At 36.8% G+C, this 21,691-nt stretch overlaps 1 protein-coding gene across 4 annotated transcripts in view; it reads left to right on the top strand.

Annotated features, from left to right (window-relative positions):
* Nucleotides 1-21,691, top strand: part of LOC306798550 (dystonin-like) — a 283,743-nt gene that overhangs the window by 246,112 nt on the left and 15,940 nt on the right. For all 4 annotated transcript variants that reach the window (XM_079298670.1, XM_079298669.1, XM_079298672.1 and 1 more), the window contains 14 exons: nt 540-641; nt 1,531-1,704; nt 2,529-2,684; nt 4,858-5,055; nt 5,542-5,670; nt 6,425-6,595; nt 7,912-8,067; nt 8,286-8,492; nt 9,898-10,017; nt 13,504-13,673; nt 14,608-14,767; nt 16,182-16,376; nt 17,514-17,642; nt 21,073-21,216. In XM_079298670.1, coding sequence (XP_079154796.1) covers nt 540-641; nt 1,531-1,704; nt 2,529-2,684; nt 4,858-5,055; nt 5,542-5,670; nt 6,425-6,595; nt 7,912-8,067; nt 8,286-8,492; nt 9,898-10,017; nt 13,504-13,673; nt 14,608-14,767; nt 16,182-16,376; nt 17,514-17,642; nt 21,073-21,216 — 2,211 coding nt within the window. The remainder of the gene's footprint in view (nt 1-539; nt 642-1,530; nt 1,705-2,528; nt 2,685-4,857; nt 5,056-5,541; nt 5,671-6,424; nt 6,596-7,911; nt 8,068-8,285; nt 8,493-9,897; nt 10,018-13,503; nt 13,674-14,607; nt 14,768-16,181; nt 16,377-17,513; nt 17,643-21,072; nt 21,217-21,691) is intronic.

Below are 21,691 nucleotides of genomic sequence, written 5' to 3'. Positions count from 1 at the left end.
AGACATAATATATTTTTTATTATTTATCTTTTTAAAGTCACTCTGCATTATCCTATAGGGATTCATTCTAGCTCAGCTATGGTCCTTCACTGCCTAGTATGTACTGAATGGGTAATTCCATGTTCCTTACACAAATAGCTTTCTTCAAAAGATGTTTGTTTGTAATCCTCACTTAAGGTGTGTTATTCACCACCTTCCATTTTCACTCCAAAGAACTGTAGAACAGTATTTACCTCTTGGGGATTCATAAAATTTTAGATTTTACTTAAGAATCAGTTTGCTACTCAGCATGAATAATTCTGGCAGAATCTTGCTGCTAATAGAAGTCCAGTCCTACAGAATTTGCACTCCTTTTACATGGGTATTTGTTCTATTGTATTACAAAGAAACCTAGGTTTTGCTGGGAAAATTACTTCCTGTGAAAGAGCACAGCAACACTTCTCTGGAAAAAAGAAAAGTTCTGACATTTTACTTAATACAACTTTCAAAAATAACAGCATTTCTTTGCTCACACTGAAATGTCATACTGTGATTTTCAGGCATTATTTGACTGGGTAGACATTGCTGGCAGCAAGTTAGCATCTATGTCCCCAGTTGGAACAGATCTGGAGACAGTGAAGCAGCAAACAGAGGAACTTAAGGTATGAACTAGCAATTTATTTCCCTTATGTTTTAATTTTTCTGTATTTTTCTGTACCATTTAGTATTTTTTGAGAGTCAAATGTAATTTTCATTTTCAATTTTTAGTAAAGAAGAATTTGCATGAAAATTTTCAAATATTCCATTGCAAAGTTTTAATTTTGAAATGCACTTAATTTAAAAATCTATTCCAGATTTTGGCAAAGCTACATTTTATTTTTTCTGATAGCCCAAAAATAGTTGTGGTATCATTCATTCTCTTTCAAAAGCTATGAAGTTATTATGTACAGGATTCTTTTGCTATGCTTTTGTTTTCTGGTTTCTTACATAAATAATTTGAGGCTCTGAGAGAAGGCCTCCAAGGCTTTGATTCTGCTATTAGAGCCATTATGTAAATACTCACACAGATAATGACATTCCCAATACATGAGTAAGGTGAAAAGCAAAATTCCAGTCTAACTTGGAAACCTGTTGGCATGGATCTGTACTTTTGACTGAATATGCACCTGATGTTGGATGCTGTTATGCCATGTTTAAAAAGCAGAGATGTGTGATGGTCAGAGAAGGTTCTTGGTTTTGCTGCTCACTTGTAGATTTTGTTGGCTGTGGGCAGGTTGCTTCATATATTTTATGATGTAACTTCAAATGAATCATGACCTTACATACTTAAGAACATATGTACACAAGATGCATTCAAACTGTTGCACCAATTGTGTGTTAGAGGAGCTTCTGCAAAAGAAAATTTACTTTCACTCCCTTTCAAGAATAATTGCATTTGAAGTTAAAAGCATCACCATCACAACCACAAGAGCTAGAACATGGACTCATTCTGTGATTTTATAATTATTACTTGTGTTTCATTTATTTCTATTCTATTTCTATTTACCATAGCAATTTAAGATAGAAGCTTATCAGCAGCAGATAGAAATGGAAAGACTGAACCATCAGGCAGAACTATTGTTGAAGAAGGCAACACAAGAGAGTGACAAGCACACTGTTCAAGACCCTCTCTCAGAGCTCAGACTACTGTGGGACAGCCTAGAAGACAAAATTATAAGTAGACAGGTAAATGAGCCTGGAGGTGGGGGTTTTATTCATGATTTTTGTGAAAAGCTCTTTGTTATGTATAATGCTTATATTAATTTATACATGCCTTGTAGTTTGGAATTTAAAAAAGCTGTATATAATTTAGGATTTTAACTATATGATTAGTTGAGTTTTTAAGATATTTTTTAACTTTCTTGTCAAATTTTCTGTCAGCAATGTTATGTTGAATGATTATATATTATTATATATTATCTATAAAATAGGATAATATATATGATTTTATATATATCATTTTGGTTATTTGATGATGTCTTGAGTAGCAGTTGAAAACATACTTATATGTGCAAAAGTAAGATTAGCTGCAGAACTGAACAATTGAATAAAACCCCATAACTTAATGTTTAACTATTTCAGTGTTATTTCCTTAAATTATCAAGCAGAGAGATGTGAGAGTCCTTTGAAGGTGTGTTTTTTTTCTAAACTGAATCATTTCATGACAAAGAAACAATTTTAAAAAGATCATGCACCAAATTACATTTATATTGAAAATATGTTTTATGTGATAAAAAGCTGATATATCTGATGAAAGAACCTTCAGCCTCAACTCTGTTCTGGTTGTATGGCTTCTTCCAAGGCCAGGAACTTGAGCCTGGAATGCAAGGCTTTACAAGGGAATTGCTAACTCAGCTGTAGATATAAAGCATTGCCTGTACTGGGTAACTGTTTCTGCCTGGCTTTTATTCTATCTGGACTCTGCTCTGGATTATGGTGACTAATGGTAATGTAAGACAATTCAATTGCATTATGAAACGATTTTATTGTTAACTTTATTTTTGCTGTAGCACAAGCTGGAAGGTGCCTTGTTAGCCTTGGGGCAGTTCCAGCATGCCCTGGATGAGTTGCTGGCATGGCTGACACATACAGAAGACTTGCTGAATGAACAGAAACCCGTGGGTGGAGACCCCAAGGCTATTGAAATTGAACTTGCCAAACATCATGTACGTAATTATAGTCAATATTAAGCAAAATGTTCTTTTGATATTTATCTTAGGGATGATTCTTTTAGTAAAACTTCACATTTTATAAATAATTCTCTGCATATACTTCCAAGATGCAGATTATAGCTGAGGTGAAAGCTTGGAATAAATAATATATTTCCTCTTACTCCTCCACATTCCTTCCTTTTTTTTGCATATGCCATGCACGTGTCATAGGATTTAGGTAAAAATAAACAGCTTACCTAGTCTCCACCTCTAACCACCTTTCTTTGACCTAGGGAACTCAAAAGTTACTGAACCTGCTATTCTCCCTGAAGCAAAAAACTCCTTGATTAGTTCTGTTTAAGCAAAGTCTCACAACCTCTCAGAAAACACTGATTTGTTAATTGTGTGTCAGTTGGGCTCAGTTTATATGGAAATGCTTCTCTAAAAATATCTGCAGACTCCCATCTTTTTCTCTGTGTTGCTTACAATGTAGGGTTAAAGTATTCTTGTTTGATTGATTTAGTATTTTTACTAAATTTCAGAGCCCATGGAAGAATGCTTCTGCTATGCCTTTACTTTTAGAACATCTGGGAGTAAGAGATTTTCCCCTACTCTATGTGTAACTCTGCTCTTCACAACAATGTGTTCTTTCTAGGTTTAAAGATTTCAGTCTAACCTTGTAATTCCTCTCCCTTAAAATCTGCCATTTAATTTTTGGCCTGCATATGAAATGGAAAGTACTCAGAGTCCATTTTGGATTTTGAGAGAATTGATTGAAATTGACAGTACACAGATAATTAAGGTATTTTCATTGTCTGTGTTAATGCAGCTGTGCAGCTTCTGAAGGCTTTTGGGTGGTCAGTTGGAACTTGAACAGAATACACTATCTACATACCCTATGTGACTATTGTTATAAACAGACCCTTTTAAAACAAAGTAAATTAAATTACAAAAACAGGTTCTGCTCCATGACCCTTTTCTTATCGAAGGGAAGTGTTTTACTAGTGAAGAAGCATCAAGACATCATTTGTGTCTGTGCTGAAGGAGTTCAGCAAACACATGAATGAATCTACTTCCTTTTCATAATGCAGAGTTTATAGGTTAGAAAGTTCACACAGTAGTGCATCCTGTGGTAGCCTGTAAAAACATCCACCTCTTGAGTAGCTTTGGAAAGAATAGACCTTGTTCTTAGTGAGTCTCAGCAGGAAGGAAGGGATAAGATACATCTGCTTCTGTGAATACCTTTTCTCACCCTTTTAGGAAAATAAAATAATCTGGTTCTTAGCTTAGAAAAATTAAAATAAGTGTGATGTGTATTTTGTATTCAAGGTCTACTTGTGACTTGTTATTTTGTATTGTGCTCCATTTAGTTTATTCTTAACTTTCTTTTTATTTAGCTTTATATTTTTTCATATGCTAGCATTTTGATGGAGGTGAGTTTGAGTCAGACCCCATGGAAAACAGCAATTATAAAACTGATTTTTTTAGATAGGGTTTACCATTCTGTTCCCAAACATTTTGTGTATTTATTTTTCTGTTCTATATTAAAGGTTTTCCTGCTCCACCCCCCATCTTTCTGAAAGCAGCTTTTTTTTTTTTTTCCCCAAATGTACACTTTACCTTTTATAGTTTCTGCTATATATACTTTATAGTTTTTACTGGTTGGTGATAAGAGGTTTTCCAGCAGATGGAGGAGATCTTTTGGTGTTAATTCTACAACCATCCCCCAGCTTTTAGCACAGGTCAAGTGTACTGGTAGCCTGACATAATGAGAAAGGAGTTGTAGCCGTGAAATGCACAAGAAGACATTGTGGCAGCTGGGTTGTTGTATAGCACAGCAGGCACATAGGATTCAAAGAAAAATCCTGTTAAAGGAAAGTATATAATAAATTCAAAAAGTGAAGCAATAATTATTCCCTAGCACTACTAGAAACATTTAATAATTTCAGGAATATATGCTTTCAGAAGGAATATATTATTTTTTCCAAGATACAAAATTAAACTTCAGTATTTTGTCAGAGTAATGTTACTGCTTTTGATTGAAGAGGTCTTAGTTATAAGCTTTAATTTCTGATACCTGTGCTGATGTTAAATTGCTGTCTTGTCCTTGGACTGCAGCTGGCTCAATCACTCTGAGTGCCTTCATTCATTAACTTACCAATATGGCCATGCTGTGTTAAAATTGTAGGTGCTACAAAATGATGTTTTCGCTCATCAGTCTACGGTGGAAGCTGTTAAAAAAGCAGGAAATGACCTGATTGAATCGAGTGCTGTTGAAGAAGCAAGTAATTTACGGAGCAAGCTGGAACTCCTGAATCAGCGCTGGCAAAACTTGTTGGAAAAAACAGAACAAAGGAAACAGCAGCTGGATAGTGCCTTGATCCAGGTGAACAGGAAATGATCAAATAGAGAGATAACTCAGAAAAAGTGTCTTTTTACATGAAATACACAGATACATGTTTTAGATGTTGGCCTAAATCAAAACCATGATGCAGACACTTCTGAATTTGGAGGAAGTTTGAATCCAGCTGTATATTCCACAGCTGGACACTGTCCCTTACAGTGCTGATATAAGACTTCAGCTTTTGGTCTGCATGTTTGTAAAGGGTGAAATTTCTTTATAGGTGTATTATTTAGGGAAAGCATTGGTCTCACAGTAGTTATTTGGACTGCTTTCATGATTTCTATGCTTTTTTTCCTTATCCTCTAGATGGAATTGAGGCAGTTTGTTTGCTTTTTCCTTTTCTTCTTCTTTAATTTCCTTTGACTATTACAAATACCTGATTAAAGCAGTTGCCAATGTGCTTATGCTGAGCTGGTATTGGAATGGAGAACACTTCAGTTATCTCTAAAATGTTATGGTATAATTTAGGCTCAAGGTTTCCATGGTGAAGTTGAGGATCTGCAGCAATGGCTGACAGACACTGAACGTCAGCTGTTGGCATCAAAACCTGTTGGAGGCTTACCAGAAACTGCAAGAGAGCAGCTTAATGCACATATGGTAAGTATCAGTGTTAGGATGCTTTGCAAATTGCATTTCAGGACTAACTGTCTTTTAAGAGTCTTTTTGGTAAATACAGAGTGTTTCTGTACATCACAATGTCTATACAGTGTCTTAAAGGAATTTAATAGCCTTCAAAACAACACTGTTATTTACAGTGTGGTTTGGTAGCCTGTTGGGACACGCCCAAAGCTGAACCATTATTAATGTTGAGACAAATAAAACAACTTTTGCATCTTTACAAAAGGTGTTTGCAGATGTTTCAGTGATTCCTATTCTTCCTCTCCCTTCTGACTCCATAACTAAATTTGTGGTTCAGTGCTCAAGCCTTGCAAGTGAAGGAAGATACAGATGATGTAAAATAAACCAGCCCTCCCAAACTGTTCCCCCCCTTTTTGAAGAGTATTGGATAGGTCTGGGCTTTCAGCAAACTGTGTAATGCTGACACTTTGTGTTTTGGCTACAGATGGACTTTAAACCAGCCAAGTTGTAGCAAGTCTTCTTCAATAGGTGCATAGTACTTACTTTGCCAGTCTTTGAATCTCAGAGAAGACATTGACAGACAATACAGATTTTCATTTCCTGAGGAACTGGGTTCCTCATTTTCTTATTTGGATTTCTATGAATTACATGTGTTTCCTTTATTAGTCTTAATCACACCTGCTAAATGTTGGGGGAGGAATATATATTATACTGGTACTTATAAAGAGTATTGATTTTCTACCTTATTATTTCTGATCCTTTCTTTATTTAGGAACTTTGTGCTGCCTTTGAGGCCAAAGAAGAGACATACAAGTGTCTAATGCAGAAAGGCCAGCAGATGCTTGCAAGATGCCCAGAGTCTGCTGAAACAAACGTTGAGCAGGACATAAATAATTTAAAGGAAAAATGGGAATCTGTGCAAACAAAACTCAGTGAAAGAAAAGTATGTGTTTGTTACATAAAAAATAGAAGTGTAAATAATGCATTTAAATGTGTTAATGATCAGTCAATGCTTTTATGGATGCATACTTGCCTGATATTTTACATTTAAAATCAGTTGTAGAGACTGGCATAATTCAGTAAAATGTTTAGAAAGTACTGGGGGAAATAGGATTCTAGAAGTTAATTATCTGTAACTGGGGAGGAGCATGGTGAAAATGGCACAAGTCTGTTCCCTAGAAATATATTAACTGATACTGTTAATGCTCATTTGGTAGGAGTAGGGGTTTTCTGGGTTTTATGTCAGTAATCATAGACATGAGAGACTGAATGATCCTTCAAGTTTATCTCCTCAGTGCTGTGTTAAAATTTCCTAGGTTTTAGCCATTTTTTAATTAAAATTCCCAAGTACTTGGTCCTTTGCTGTTTGCTTCAAGTGACTACCTTCTGTTCTAACAGATCAATAGCATGATTTCACCGATATGCAACACACATTTTCTTATTTCATATGGCTTTCATTCCTTCACAAAATATAGTCCACTTGTTCTAACTCAATCAAAAAGAATGCCCATGATTGCAAACAGAGAAACTCTCTGTACAGCCCTGATAAGTATAAAGCACAAATATTTAACTCAAAATTTAGCTGTATTTTAGTTATAGTGCTGGTGTCTCTTAAGGTAATAATAAAGTAAAAATTAATAACTAATTAATACTGAATATGAGCACCTTCTTGCAGGAAGCTGTAAGGTTGGAGTGCTCAGTGAGGTCAGCAGTGTAAATGTTTGAAAATCTCTGACTGCTGTCTCATGATCAACAAAATTCTGTATCCCAAATTAGTTTCTGTTCAGGCAACCAAAATGAAAATTGGGCTTTATTAAAAAGAAGTGCTCTAGGAAATCTTATTCTTCATTAAGTCCAAGAGAGCATATTTGATGACCTACTTGAGGCTCTTCCAAGTGCACTACTACCTTTCAGATTTCTGAAAATCTACTGGGTTTGCCCTGAACTTGATAAATCTAAGTGTCACATTTGGACTAAGTAGTAGGAAGTATGTTCTAATGTGGAAAAATTTATCTTGATACTTGGTGCTGTATTTTCTCTTCATCTGTTGTACATAATTTTGCTCTAACCCCTGTATCCATCTCCTTGAATATGCTCAAATATAGCCTATTATTTTAAAACTTAAGAACTTTGAGTTGGAAAAGTGTTTTAAAATGCTAAGCTAAAATGGTTACTCCAAAGTGCTGAACTAAAATGGTTTCCTTGGCTTACGCCTCTGCACAATATCAGCCTCTAATAAAGTATGACCTGTCTCTACAGACCAAACTGGAAGAAGCCCTCAATTTAGCAATGGAGTTCCACAACTCACTTCAAGATTTCATCAACTGGCTTACTCAGGCTGAGCAGACTCTAACTGCAGCTTCTCGGCCAAGTCTTATCTTGGACACTGTCTTATTTCAAATTGATGAACACAAGGTATGTAAAGAAACAGATGTGTAATGTTTTTCTCCCACTCTGTGGAGATACTGTAACAATGTCCAAATGAACCCTATAATGCTGGCACTCAGAGAAGCATTTCATTTGTTTTAAAATTATATTTTATAGTCTTTCTCGCTACATCATTCTTTATCAGACTGGGTTTTTTCAGTGTTTACCCAACACAGTATTCAGTAATTTTCACTCTTTTTCCCAAGGTTTTTGCCACAGAAGTGAATTCTCATCGAGATCAGATCATAGAGCTGGACAAAACTGGAACCCATTTGAAATATTTCAGCCAGAAACAGGACGTTGTCCTTATTAAGAATCTGCTGATAAGTGTGCAGAGTCGATGGGAAAAAGTAGTCCAACGCTTAGTTGAAAGGGGAAGAGCTTTGGATGATGCAAGGAAAAGAGCCAAACAGGTAATGGGACAACAGCTGTTATACAGCTCTTTGAACTTAATTGTAATTGCATCCAGATTCTTGAAGAACATGATGCTTTAAAGCACTTACAAAGCAAGCCTGGGTTTAGTGTAACAGACAGTGTTGAGTTAGTGGGGCAATTTCTGTGATTCAATCCCAGAGCACTTCATTTGGGAGGTAAAAGCATCATTTTCAACCCAAGCAGTGACTTCTGTCTGCAGTACAGGATAGTCTGAAAAAAGAAAGTTAAAGTATGGATTCCAGATGTGTATTAGTGCCATCTATCTTCTAAAAGAAGTTTCATAATGAACCCTGTATATTCTAAATAATGTGATGAGCCCTTTTCACTAATCTGTGGAAATATTCCTTAGTATTTTCTGCTTGGGTCTATGTTGTATCCTAATTACACTCATCACTTATCACTCAATCCCTTATGTTAGTTACTAGACCAGTATTTTCTGTGTGGTAAGAGACCTCCATTTATTTCCTTATAAACGTGGAGAGGTTGTTTTTTGGGGGGAGGAGGGCTGTTTGCAGTATTTCTTACTTTCTAGAAGTTTCTCTTTTTCATTCACACACATGGCAGTCCTGCAATGGGATGGGTTTCATCTCAATACTCATTTACAAGCTGAATACAGTTTTATTAAGTGACAACTGTGTGTGTGGAGTGTGGAAGGAGTACTGAAGGTTCTTGGTATCAAGGCCTAATGAACAGCCCTGAAAAACACGGTCTTAGATGCCTTGAAAGGTTTCTGGGATAGTTTCTTGTGCTTACATGTGTAGACAGCCCAAGCAAGAAGAATTTTCAAGAGAGAGAGAGAAATGACCAAGTTAGAAAAATCAAAACCCAAATGGATGACATTTTGTGGAAGTTGGTTTAATCTTTACTTTTTCCCTGCTTCCTTCCCTGAAGTGCTCTTTTCTTTGAAACAGGAAGGAAGATCAAAAATCTGTTTCTTGCTCATCAAGATAGCATTTGATACAATGAGAGCTTTTATGAGTGTTACAGGGAACACCTTGGACAGTCATCCAGACAGAAGTTTTCTCCAGTGATTTACTGCCATGGTCCTGTATAAGCAATAGCTAAGCCCTGTTTTTTCTGTATTTACTATCCATTACTAAAACTGTAGGAATCTAAATGACCAACACATCCACAGATGTTACCAATATATCCCTGACAGATACACATGATGTGTGCATATCATTAAAGGTTGTTAAATCACTTGGGTAAGGGAGACTAAATACAGTGGGCACATGGCTAGACCAGTTCTGTTTAAGAGACCAGGGAGAAAAAAACCACATCAAATTTGTCAAAGTTTGCTGATCTGGGTTGGAGTTTAATGCTTTTGGACTGTTTCATGAACCATTGAATTTTAAAGTCCATGCAAATCTGACTTTCCTCTAGTTCCATGAAGCCTGGCATAAACTTATGGAATGGCTGGAAGAGTCAGAGAAATCTCTGGACTCAGATCTTGAAATTGCAAATGACCCTGACAAAATAAAGATGCAGCTTGCACAGCATAAGGTAAGTCATGACGCACAAAATGCCACAAAAAGTGAAATGTAGGTAAGTCTTTTGGCCTTGTACTTACTTTTCAATCAGCAAAGAAAGTAGATTGGTGGCCTCACTGCAATGGAGTGTTTATTCACATCAAATGAAATGATGGTGTTTCAACAGGGTGTGAATTATAAAAGAACTTTTCACAGTACCTGATGTGTGGGAAAATGATTAAAAATAAAGAGGAAAGAATAATACAGCACCATGGAAACTTTAAAAAACAGATTAATACTGTTTCAGAACAGGGATCTCTGAGGAGACTTTCTTTAAGTTCTCAAGCCAAAAAATTACTGTCCACTTACTTGGGTTGAGATTTTTCTTTTAATACTGGCAGGACAACTTAAAAAGTGAAAAATAATTGAGAATTTTGATTGGTAGTTGCTTTTTATGTCAAGCAAATATTAATGAAATGCCCTAGAAAACACTGTGACAGTATTAGAGAAAATACCCTATTTTTCTTTATTGGATTCAAAATTTGAAAACCATCTCTTCAGAAATCCAGCTGTGAATATGTGAAAATCTGTCTCATTCACTTGGCTTTTCAAAGTTGTAATGATAATGTAAAGCTCTGTAATTCCATCAGACACAGAGCAAAAGCAAAGAGAGAGGTTGTCTTTACTTCATTTTGACTTCTGTAAAATGCCTAAAGTAATATATTACTGAGGATCAAGTGGATGAGTGGTAGACTCTTCAGAGATATGATTGTGTCTTAAGATTTCTCTTGGGGCAGTTTCTTCAAACACTAGCCTATTGAAAGATGATTCAGTTTTCTATGTTTTGGCATGTATTTACTTTTTATGTCAGTTTTATTGTTCTCCATTTACTTCTATTTTATTCATATTTCACAATATCCCAAGGGATTTGCATATCTAATTTTTTATTTTCACTGTAGCTTCTGGCGATTGCTTTTACCTCCGACAAATTCTGTCATGTATATTAATGACTTCATCAGTCTGGTTTATTATTTTATCATTTCTCAAGTTTATCAGCCAGGAAAACATTCTACTTTAATATAGTGAGAGCTGGCAGTTGGTCAAACAAAAACAGTTTTACCTGTGTCTGCTGTTAAAATCTTTAGATAAAACCTATGTTAAAATTCTGTTATGCCAACTCTGCAATTTCAGTTTGTTTTGGGATTGCTGCTCTTGCCAGAATTTGAAGTCAGTGATCTGAACTGGTGGGGGTAGATCTTGGTGTTATGGTAGTCTGAGTCTTACTAATCTTCTAATCCTTTCACTCTATTTTCTTTACATATTCAAATTCCTCACCAGTATGCTCAACGCTGTGACTTGGCTTTAAGGTTTTCAGGACTCTCTACCTGTGTTCTCATCCCACCTTCAGAAATGTTCAATCTGATAAACTTGATATGTGCTTTATACCTACAGCAGTACATTTTATGAAACCAAGCTTCCTCAAAGGGACTGGCAGGCTCATCACTTCTGTCACTGATACCTTTTCTTCAGTTTCTTTCATATAAAAAGCCTGCACAGCATTACTGCTTGAGTTGCTTGAATGTCATTAAGGAATGGGATGAATCTGGTACAGGCACATAAGGATTGAAACTGGTGATCTGGAGAAAAAAGATGAATGTGTGTGAGGGAGGGAGTTTGGTGAACTTTGTGACTTTAAACTTCAAACAACACCCTCTCAAGAAATCAATTCAATTTTTTTTTAATGAGTTGTCAAACCTCCCAACACTGCAATGTCCTTCCTTGTATTTTGAGTCTTTTCCTTCCACTCCCACATCTACCTCGTGTATGTCTTTGTCTTTTCTGTCCAGCCTTGAAGATTTCCTTGCTCCATTTAGTAAATGATTTTGCTATCCCAACTGAAAGTGTGCTGTAAGCAATAATTTGGACTCACTCTTTGCCAGTTGTTACTGCCAAAAAAAAAGTCCCTGAAAAAGAAAAGCCAAGATAATATGTTTTCTCTCTCACTCATATCTAGCATGTTGCCAGGGACTTTTGGGGGTTATTCATGGTCTGTTTATTGGAATTTTTTTATCATTTTTAGTAGTCAGAAATGGAAAAACCCGCACTAGGTCACCCAATCCATCCCTGTGCTAATGCTGAGTGTTCTCACAGTACATTTATATGAAGCTGGCTAGTTTTATCTGTATGTGCCCATCTTCCTTAGAAGGAAGGTATCTAGCTGAACAAAATCTCAGTAATTAACTTACCTATCTGATCTTGGCAGCTTAAATCAAAATCTACTCTCAAAATCTCTTTTACCTGAAGTCAAATGAATGTAGATATGCTTTAGTCTCAGGGAATGAACTAACTGCAACCCTTTGCCATCTTTAAATATGTTTTTCCTGGGTGATCTTTCTGTGGCAGCAATTTAATTGTGTTTCCTTGTGCAAACCTAGTAACATCGTTTGTAAAATTCATCAAATAAAATAAGCATACACATATTGTTTGTAATGAAGGAGCTGTTACAAAAAAATGGTTATTTTGAAAATTGGATTTGTTTTTACTGTAGTCTTAGCTTGACTTATGTTTTTTCTTGAAGCTTGTTTTCTTGTTTCATATGAGGAAAATGAAAAAATAGTAGGAAACACTAAATGTTGCTTTTTTGGTAAGAAAAAAAAAAAGAAAATAAAAGACTTGATGCTGTATATAAGGGTTCTCTAAAACAAACTTGTGATTTTTTTTTCAACTTATTCCCTACTAGCAATTCATGTAGGTGTGAAATAAAAGCATTTGCTGCAATTTAAAAGCTGCAATGGACTGGTGCTGTCTTTTGGTAGTATTCATTTATTTAATTATTTACTCAGTCATTTAATTCCTGTATGATGGCAGATGAACTGAGTTTCTTTTGCTCTTCTGTGTCTGTGAAAATCTTCCAAAGGAGCTGTGCATAAGGAGCTGGCAGGCAGACTCTGTCACTGCCATTGTCCAAAGATATGGGGCACAGAAACCTACTTGTGATTTTTACCTGTAGCACAGATTGAGTTATTGAGATGTTAGCTGACTGCTGCTTCTGCTCATTTCCCAGCTTGTCCATGTTGAGCTAAACCAGGATAACCTTTGTAGCTCTTGGGGAGCTCTACAGCTGGCTTGAAATCGTAGTCTGCAAGAATGTAGTGCAAAGAAGGCTCAGTTAATGGCTCCCTAAGTAGTAGTTCTTTCACATCCTTCTGACTACTAGGCTGAAATTTGGGAATATTATGGTAGGACAGGAATCATTGCCCTCACTGAAGGGGGTATTTTCCCAAAGTTGTTCCAGTAAGCATGAGCTACATTTCCAGAGAAGGGCAAAAGGCAGGGGTCTGCTTGTGTCAAGCCCCAGGTGCACTGTGGCACTAGCATAGAAATTTTGCAGAAAATTTAAATTATTCTCACAGCAACATTTGCAATTTATGTTGCAAATAGTATATCCAGAACTAATTAACAATGGCCTGTAAGTGTTAATGATATATGGATATTTTCCTTTTTTTCCCCATGTATATAGGAATTCCAGAAATCTCTTGGTGCCAAACATTCTGTGTATGATACCACAAATAGGACTGGACGTTCCTTGAAAGAGAAAACCACCTTGGCTGATGACAATTTGAAACTTGATGACATGCTGAGTGAACTAAGAGATAAATGGGATACAATTTGTGGAAAGTCAGTGGAAAGGTAAATGAAACTCAACTAATTACTCATCAAATAAGAAAAATGCTTCTGTTTTTGAAATTTGTTGTGTAGAAGTAGAACCAGAGTGGCTAGCTTGTTTGATAATTAAGAATGCCAAAGCAGTAAAATACTGTAAATGCATACTTTCCTAATGGTATGTTGGGAGAGCAGGGGAGGAAGTGGAAGGAAGAGCCAAGGGAAACTTGATTTGAAGTTCTCTGGAGGTACTAGTGAACAGTCAGCTGAACATGAGCCAGAGGGTGGCCAGGAAGGGCAGTGTCAGCAATGGTGTGGCCAGCAGGAGCAGGGCAGGGATTGTCCCCTGTGCTCAGCACTGCTGAGGCCACACCTCGAGTGCTGTGTCCAGCTCTGGCCCCTCACTGTGAGAAAGACACTGAGGGGCTGCAGAGAGCCCAGGGAAGGGCAGGGGAGCTGGGGAAGGGTCTGGAGCACCAGTGCTGTGAGGAGCAGCTGAGGGAGCTGGGGGTGCTCAGCCTGGAGAGAAGGAGGCTCAGGGGAAGCCTCGTTGTTCTCTACAAGTGCCTGAAAGGAGCTGAGATTGGTCTTTTCTGCTGGGCAACAAACGGCAGCATGAGAGGAAACTGCCTTAAATTGCACCAAGTGAGGTTTTGGTTGGATTTTAGGAAAAATTTCTTCTCTGAAAGGGTTGTGAAGCATTGAAACAGACTCCCCAAAGAAGCAGTTGTGTCACCATCTCTGGAAGTGTTCAGGAGGCATGTGGATGTAGCACCTGGGGACATGATGTAGTGGTGAACATAGTGGTGGTGGGGTGGTGGTTGGACTCAATGATCTTACCAGTCTTTTCCAAGCTTAACACTTCGATGATTCTATTATTTTATGCTGAAAATATTTTTCTGAAGTTGATAAGTGATAATTTTGTGTGTGTGTGGCTGTTTGGCTTTTTTTCCCCTCTCAGACAAAATAAGCTGGAGGAAGCCCTGCTGTTTTCGGGACAGTTTACTGATGCTCTGCAAGCTCTCATTGACTGGTTATACAAAATTGAACCTCAGCTAGCAGAAGACCAGCCAGTACATGGAGACATTGATTTAGTGATGAACCTGATTGACAACCACAAGGTAGTTCCAAAAATATTGGCTTTTAAGTACTGGACTACTTATAAGTGTAACATTTTAATAATATCTTTATCTTTCACTATTGTGTAATTTTTCGAAACATGAAATAGTTTTGTAACACAAATGTAGTCAATATAGAAAATTCTATAAAACATACATGAAAGAGGACAACTCTTAGTGAATCATTAATACCAGTTAGCACTGAGATATTTTATTGTGCTACCCTGTGTATTTATTAATATCATATAATAAATCACAAATATGCATTTGCAGATGTGTGTCCAGGGGTAAGAGATGACAAAAATTATGTTACTGGAAAACTCTAGGGCAGACAGCTCTTTTTTAGTCCATCTGCTAACTAAATGTCCAGTGCACTTATCATGACTACAGCAGCCTTTCAGACCTGTGGGGCTGCTGTATATTTATTAAGGAAAGTAATTACAATGCTAAAGTTTATGCATAGATTTCAACTAGACCATGGCCCAGGGAGCTTGTTTTGGAAACCTGCAGTACTTTGTTACTGAAGTGGTTTTGGATGTGGTAACAAGTAGGGGATATTGGACTCTGCCTCTGAATCCCAGTTTTGCTGCTCAGTATGTCAGAAGAAATGGCTGCTGAAATTATTTGTATTACAAAGGTGACACATAGGCAGAGCTCTGGAGCCTGGGAAGATTAGAAGGTGAAGGTCTTTCTGTTCATCCACCTGTGACTTTCAATATCTCATCTCTGCTAAAGGAGGAGATTTTTGGACATCATAAAAAAAAAGTGTTCAGAAACATGAGTTACCTGTAAAAATTAGTCTGCACTATGCTTCAATTTCTTCTGAAATGCAGTCAGTGGCATGGCACACTGTAATTAGCTTCTTTTAAGAGCTTCTTTTAAGTAACTGGAGCTTGTTCAATCTACTAATGTGAATATACTCCCACATAAATATGTGAACAAGCAGCAAGATCCACAATCTGACAGTTAGACCCCCAGATGGGCATTTATTTCTGTTTGGATGATTTTAAACTCTCTCCTTGATTGTTAGCTTTTTATCTGATCTTTTCCTACCACAGTATAATCTTATGTGTTAATCTTTGTTGGATCAGTTGCTTTGATAAAGAATGGAAAGCCAGCAGTGGTAAGGAGACTAGATTTCCCAAAATGGATTTTCCAGAATGGATTCTTGGGATCTGCCTGACATTTTCTTACCATATTCCAGTTTGTATTATGTTAGAAGAAAGTATTAATATCTTTCTACAGAATCTAATAGAGCTTAAGTGTTTTGCATGACTTAAATGGAGTTAATCTTGACAGAAATAAATCCACATTTTCATTTCTTTTCATAACCAGTAGTTTTTTCTTGTTTGGTTTTTTTTTTACATAAGCATGTCTTGATGAGCTAAACATTTCAAATATATTTGATGGTGTCTAGGTTTTCCAGAAGGAGCTGGGAAAAAGAACAAGCAGTGTCCAGGCTCTGAAGCGCTCTGCAAGGGAGCTGATAGAAGGCAGTCGTGATGACTCTTCCTGGGTCAAAGTGCAGATGCAGGAGCTAAGCACTCGCTGGGAGACAGTTTGTGCCCTGTCAGTATCCAAGCAAACTCGACTGGAGCAGGCTCTTCGGCAGGTAGAGGAATAATAATGTTGCTGTTAATGTTACTGTATGAGAAGCAGTGAAAAAATATCTTGCAGTTTAGTTGCCAAAAATTTAATTTAATTTTCATTTGATATCATTCATTTGAAAATACTTGTTTACTTGCTAATGCATTTCTTACCTTTATCCTTTTACCACAGCACATAAATAGTGCCTCTTAGCATTTATTATTCCTGTTATTATTAGTCTCTGCCACAAACGCAAAACAAATGTTTCAAAGACCTTACCATCTAAGGAAATCACTGAAGTTACAGTCAAACATGAAGGATGATAAGGAACTATGCCCCATTCACAAGAAGCAGGAGGTTGCAATCATAATCATGCTTTTTGTGCCTTATTGAAAAGAAGTAAATTTGTGTGTTGAAAAATTCTTTATATTGTCACTATTATAATGCATGGTGATGAACAATAGAGTTGTGCTGAGTTCAGTCATGACCTGAACGGTCTATGTATGTCAGCATTATCTGGTACCAACCCAAACAGATATTTCCAAACCTGAGATAATATGGATGTACAGCTCTCTGAAGCTATAGTAGCTTGGACTGATGTTAGGATGGGGCTCTTGCAATAGCAATGTATCCACTATGTACAATATTCCTGCTCTGCTTTGCTCAGCAGACACAATCCTGAACTTACCTCAAACACTAATTGTGTCTGAATAAGGCTGTACCCAAAGGTGGATCTTTCTTGTTTTCTCTAAACACAAGAGTCACTCTCCAACAGGCTGTTGATTCATTTTGCTTAACTGCTGCTTTGGGCTGTGCAGACGATAGTTCTCATCTCTCCAGCTGGTCCCTGAAAGCACCTCCTGTGTAATTTGTCAGTGTAAAAAGGCATGACATTCTCAACTGAGCTGCAAATACACTATAAATCAGATGGCTAAAAGCATGAACAGCTTTTAGGCTTCCTATAATTTTTTGGGAAGCATGAGCTGTTTTTACAGTTATGAAAATGTAGTGCTGTGTATCATTGACTTTTTAATGGAAAGATAATGTGCCGGTACTGCTGGGTGATTAATGATTCCAAATGTGGGCTCAGTCTCCCTGTGTAAGCTGCAGTGTGTCTGTCAGGTCACCTCATGAGTGACCATGACTTCTTGTATCTTAACAGGCAGAAGAATTCCACTCAGTTGTCCATGTCCTTCTGGAATGGCTGGCAGAGGCAGAGCAGACTCTTCGTTTCCATGGCATCCTTCCAGATGATGAAGAGGCCTTGCGTTCCCTGATAGAGCAGCACAGGGTAAGCAAGAAAATGAAGAGGATCCTCTTCATTCTATTTGCTCTGAGAGGTGGAGAGTCTGTCCCTACCCAGCATCCAGTGTTGGGGCAATTCTTTTTGTAGAGAAGCTAAAAATTTAATGTAATTAAGAGTTTGATGTCCAGACTGTTGTTGTTTGAGTCATCTTGACTTATTTAAGAAAAAATGTGCCTTTAGTTGCTGTAAACATTTAGAGACAGATGCAACCCCTCTGTGGGATATACCATGCCAGTAATTACCACACAGACTGCTACAGTAGCATAACTGTATCTGTGTCCATAGCACCATTGGCATAAATAGTATAAACTTTTCTTGCAAGAAAATTTTATGTAAATAAAATTTACATTTTGTAAATGTAAATGTCATCAAAATGAGGTTGTCATCCATGAACCTTTTGTCATAGTGAAACAGTGTGCTGTCATGCTTCACATGCATTGGCTACTGTCATATTGCAGTGTCATAGCTACTGCAGTTAGTAAATTACTGTGCAGTAATGAAATGGGAAATTGGCAAGTAAGGATCATAAAGGTCAAATTTTCACTCTCCAGACAGGAGGCTACAAACATACACAGCTCAGCCTACACAAAATAATACCTGGGGTGTAGTACCCACAGTGCTATAGAACAAATTGTAAGTGCTGGATATGTTCATCACTGCTCTGAAGAATCTTAAAGCAAAATTTATTAAATGGAGATTGGAGAAGTATCCTATTTAAATTGAGTCTGCTAATATTATTATGCAGAGGTGTACATGCAAGATAGGACTATTAAATAGTTCTGAAGTGAGGGATTTTCAATGCCCTTAAAATGCAGTGTTTTGAAAAAGTTTTCAGTCTTAATTTAGAGCCCTGGAAATTGAGTGCTAGTCATAAGCTGGCAAGTATGTATGCATCAAATGTGTTTCCATCAGTGTGTGCTGATATAGCAACCTCAGAGTGTATTGGCTAACATGGGCAGCAGCAATCTAATGTCTTTGCTCAACTAAATGTCTTTTAGCTGTCTTTCTTCCACATGTGCTTCACCAGTTCCCTTTTATTTGATTTTTTTGTTTTCTGACTGCAGAGAAGAGAATTGGGTGAAATCTTAGGTCCACTGAAATAATTAGAAAATAGAATTTTAAAAGTCTTCCTCCACACTGTAGATGGATTAGCAAAATATTTCTGTACTAAATTCAAGATTTGTGCTGCCAAAGCTGAAGCATAACTTGGAATCTCAAAGCAGTTTGTCTCTGAGAAACTCTGTCCAGCTGGGAAGGATAATAGCTAGCTCAACACAACCAATCTCAGTGTTAGATGTGGCTATAATGTACTTAAATTTTTTCAGTAGGCTTTAGAAGATGTTTCCCCAACCACATTTTCCTCTTAAAGGGCAAATAGTAGAAATAGAGGAATTGTCAAGATTAAGAAAGATTATGGCACTACAGTTTTACTACTCACACAGTCTTTCTCATATAGGTCATCTCTCCTTTTAAGCTTATAACATTAGCTTTCAGGAAGACAAAAAGAAAATAAGGGAAGAAGTAATATATATTACTTTTAAATACCATGTATACATTATAATACTGCATACTAGACTGAAAATGTGTGACTGAAAATATTGCATAAATATGAAATGTATCCTTTTGTCACTGTGAATTTTAAAAAGAGTTTTATTGCATTTGCATTCAACTACATGTAGAAATGTTTTCTTCAGGACAATATTCTATCCATATGGTCCATCTTTATGCCCATTTCTGATTTTTCTCTTGAATACTGCACATGATTTAGTGAATTCTGCTGTCTGAGTCAGAGAGGTGTCTGTCACTTGTCTGCCTCTCTAGGGACTGAGAGCTGTAGTGAGTTAATGCACTGCATTGCTCAGTGAGAGCATCCCATTTCCTCTTTTGTAAATGAGTCTGTGTCACTGGTTTGCCCCAGAGTTCAATACAATTAGGGAGAGTTTAATACTCTGTGAGTTGTGCATCACAGATTTAATTCTTTAAATACTCTAGTACTGCTCAGCAGGGGAACACAATGGGGTTGTTTTTGCCCACTTTCCACCTGTCTCTGTTTTGTTTTGGTAATCTCTCACTATAATCCAATTCAACTTTTCCAAAACCACATTGAACTGAAATATTGTAAGGATGCATGCTTTTTTGTGAGAGAAGGTTTGCTATTATGATCTGGGTCATAAACTCTAGCAATAATTAAAGCTTAAATCAAAATCAATTAGTGACAAATACATTTAAATATAGAGCCTCATAGTCCAGGCTTCTAGAACAACATAGAAGAGATTATGTCTTTTACATTTTATTTCATAATAACTTCATACTTACTTTGTAAAGGCACAGAATAATGTCATTATGAGTTGTTGAAGAACCTATTTTTACAATGTTTTGGTGATTTTGAATTGTCTAGGATCTGACTTGGCTCATCTTTAATTTCATCTTTAATCCAAAATAAATGGATTTATGGACAGAGAGAGTTAAGATTTCAGAGACATGGTTCCATTTTAATTAAAGATGTTAAAGTCTAAAAAAAAAATTCCAGTAAGCACTGAGCAATAACAGTTCCAGTTAAGGATGCTCACAGAGACACACAGTTGCATAATGCATTTTCTGCATTTAGGCAGAAAAGTAAAAACCATTGTAGTAGTAATGATTAACCAATAATAAAAATGAAAGGGGGAAAGGAAAAAAAATTAAAGAAAGAAATGCAAGCTATAGAAAGGCTGGGGAAAGTTCTCCTTTCAGTTGCTTTTTTTACTGTTGTTTCTCCCCCACATCCATTTCTGGTCCTGCTATCATAGGAATACCACTAGCTATGAGCTTGAATGCCTAAAGCTGTAAACATCCTTTTGCTTTTAGGAGATTTTTCCCACATGCTGTGCCTCTCCCCCTCAGCTGCTGAGTTGTCACATTTGTGTTAGTTTAGTATAGCTGCTCCTGAACTCTGTCATCTTGTCTGAGTATGCAATTATAGTTGGACATTTCCAGCCTCTGGTAGGAGCTTGATGTTTATTCTGAAGAATTACTACAACTGACAGACCAAGGCATTGAATTATTTCCCATAGTGATTCTTACCATCATATAGCTGGTTTGCAGCACTTCTAAATGCTGTGACTTTCCTTTGGTTTTTTTAAATAAGGGCATGTGTCTTGCAGGGATATAGGACATGGTGGGCTTTTAAGGAGCAGCAAGTTGGGATAAAGTGTTAGAGCTTTGTTTAGTATTTTATGTGGAATAGACTTTTTAAACAGTTTAAGCTTTTCTCATACAAGGGAAATTTGCCTCTTGTAAGTTGAATCTGCCTGAGCAGTCAAGATGCTCATGACCTTCCAGATTATGCACTCAGAGTTCTCTTGCAAATTGTCAGCATCTAATTAAAATTATATTTTATATATAATATTATTATATTATATAACCTCTGTTTTAGGAATTTATGAAGAAATTGGAAGAGAAAAAGACAGAACTGAATAAAGCAACAGATATGGGAGAAGCTATTCTGGCTATCTGCCACCCAGACTCCATCACCACCATTAAGCACTGGATAACAATCATCAGAGCCAGGTTTGAAGAGGTCAGTATTTGTTGAACCATCTTCGTTGCAGCAGTCCATCTTCAATTAGAACACAGCTGACAACTAACATGGTAGTTACACTGTGAGGAAATGATCCAGCTGTTGAGAACTAAACATTTAAAATACCCGTGGTGATGGATGTGAATATGGTGCTTCCTTAGGCTTTCTTTCAAAACGTACAGGGCTTTAAGAGCTAAAGCAGATGGTCAAGCTTCTTTGTTTGTATGTATTAAAGGAAATACTGTCTGACACTTCCCAAGTGAGGAAAACCAATAGTTTCTAGGGAGAAATTGAAAAGTTACAAAGGAAAGAAAATAACAGGGCAAATGTGAAGGATCTTCTGATTACATTAGAGAGGATTTCAGTCCAACATATTCTTAATCTAGAAGATACCTAAATAATGTAAGTAACTACAGGTAGGTTGTACCCTCAGCTGTTAAGGTGATATTTTCAGTTTTATATTAAGCTTAAAGGA

Source organism: Erithacus rubecula (genome assembly GCF_903797595.1).
Source record: "Erithacus rubecula genome assembly, chromosome: 2".
In the NCBI taxonomy this organism is placed as follows: Eukaryota; Metazoa; Chordata; class Aves; order Passeriformes; family Muscicapidae; genus Erithacus; species Erithacus rubecula.
The sequence above is the reverse complement of the archived record's forward strand: the minus strand, read 5'-3'. Positions and strand labels throughout refer to the sequence as shown.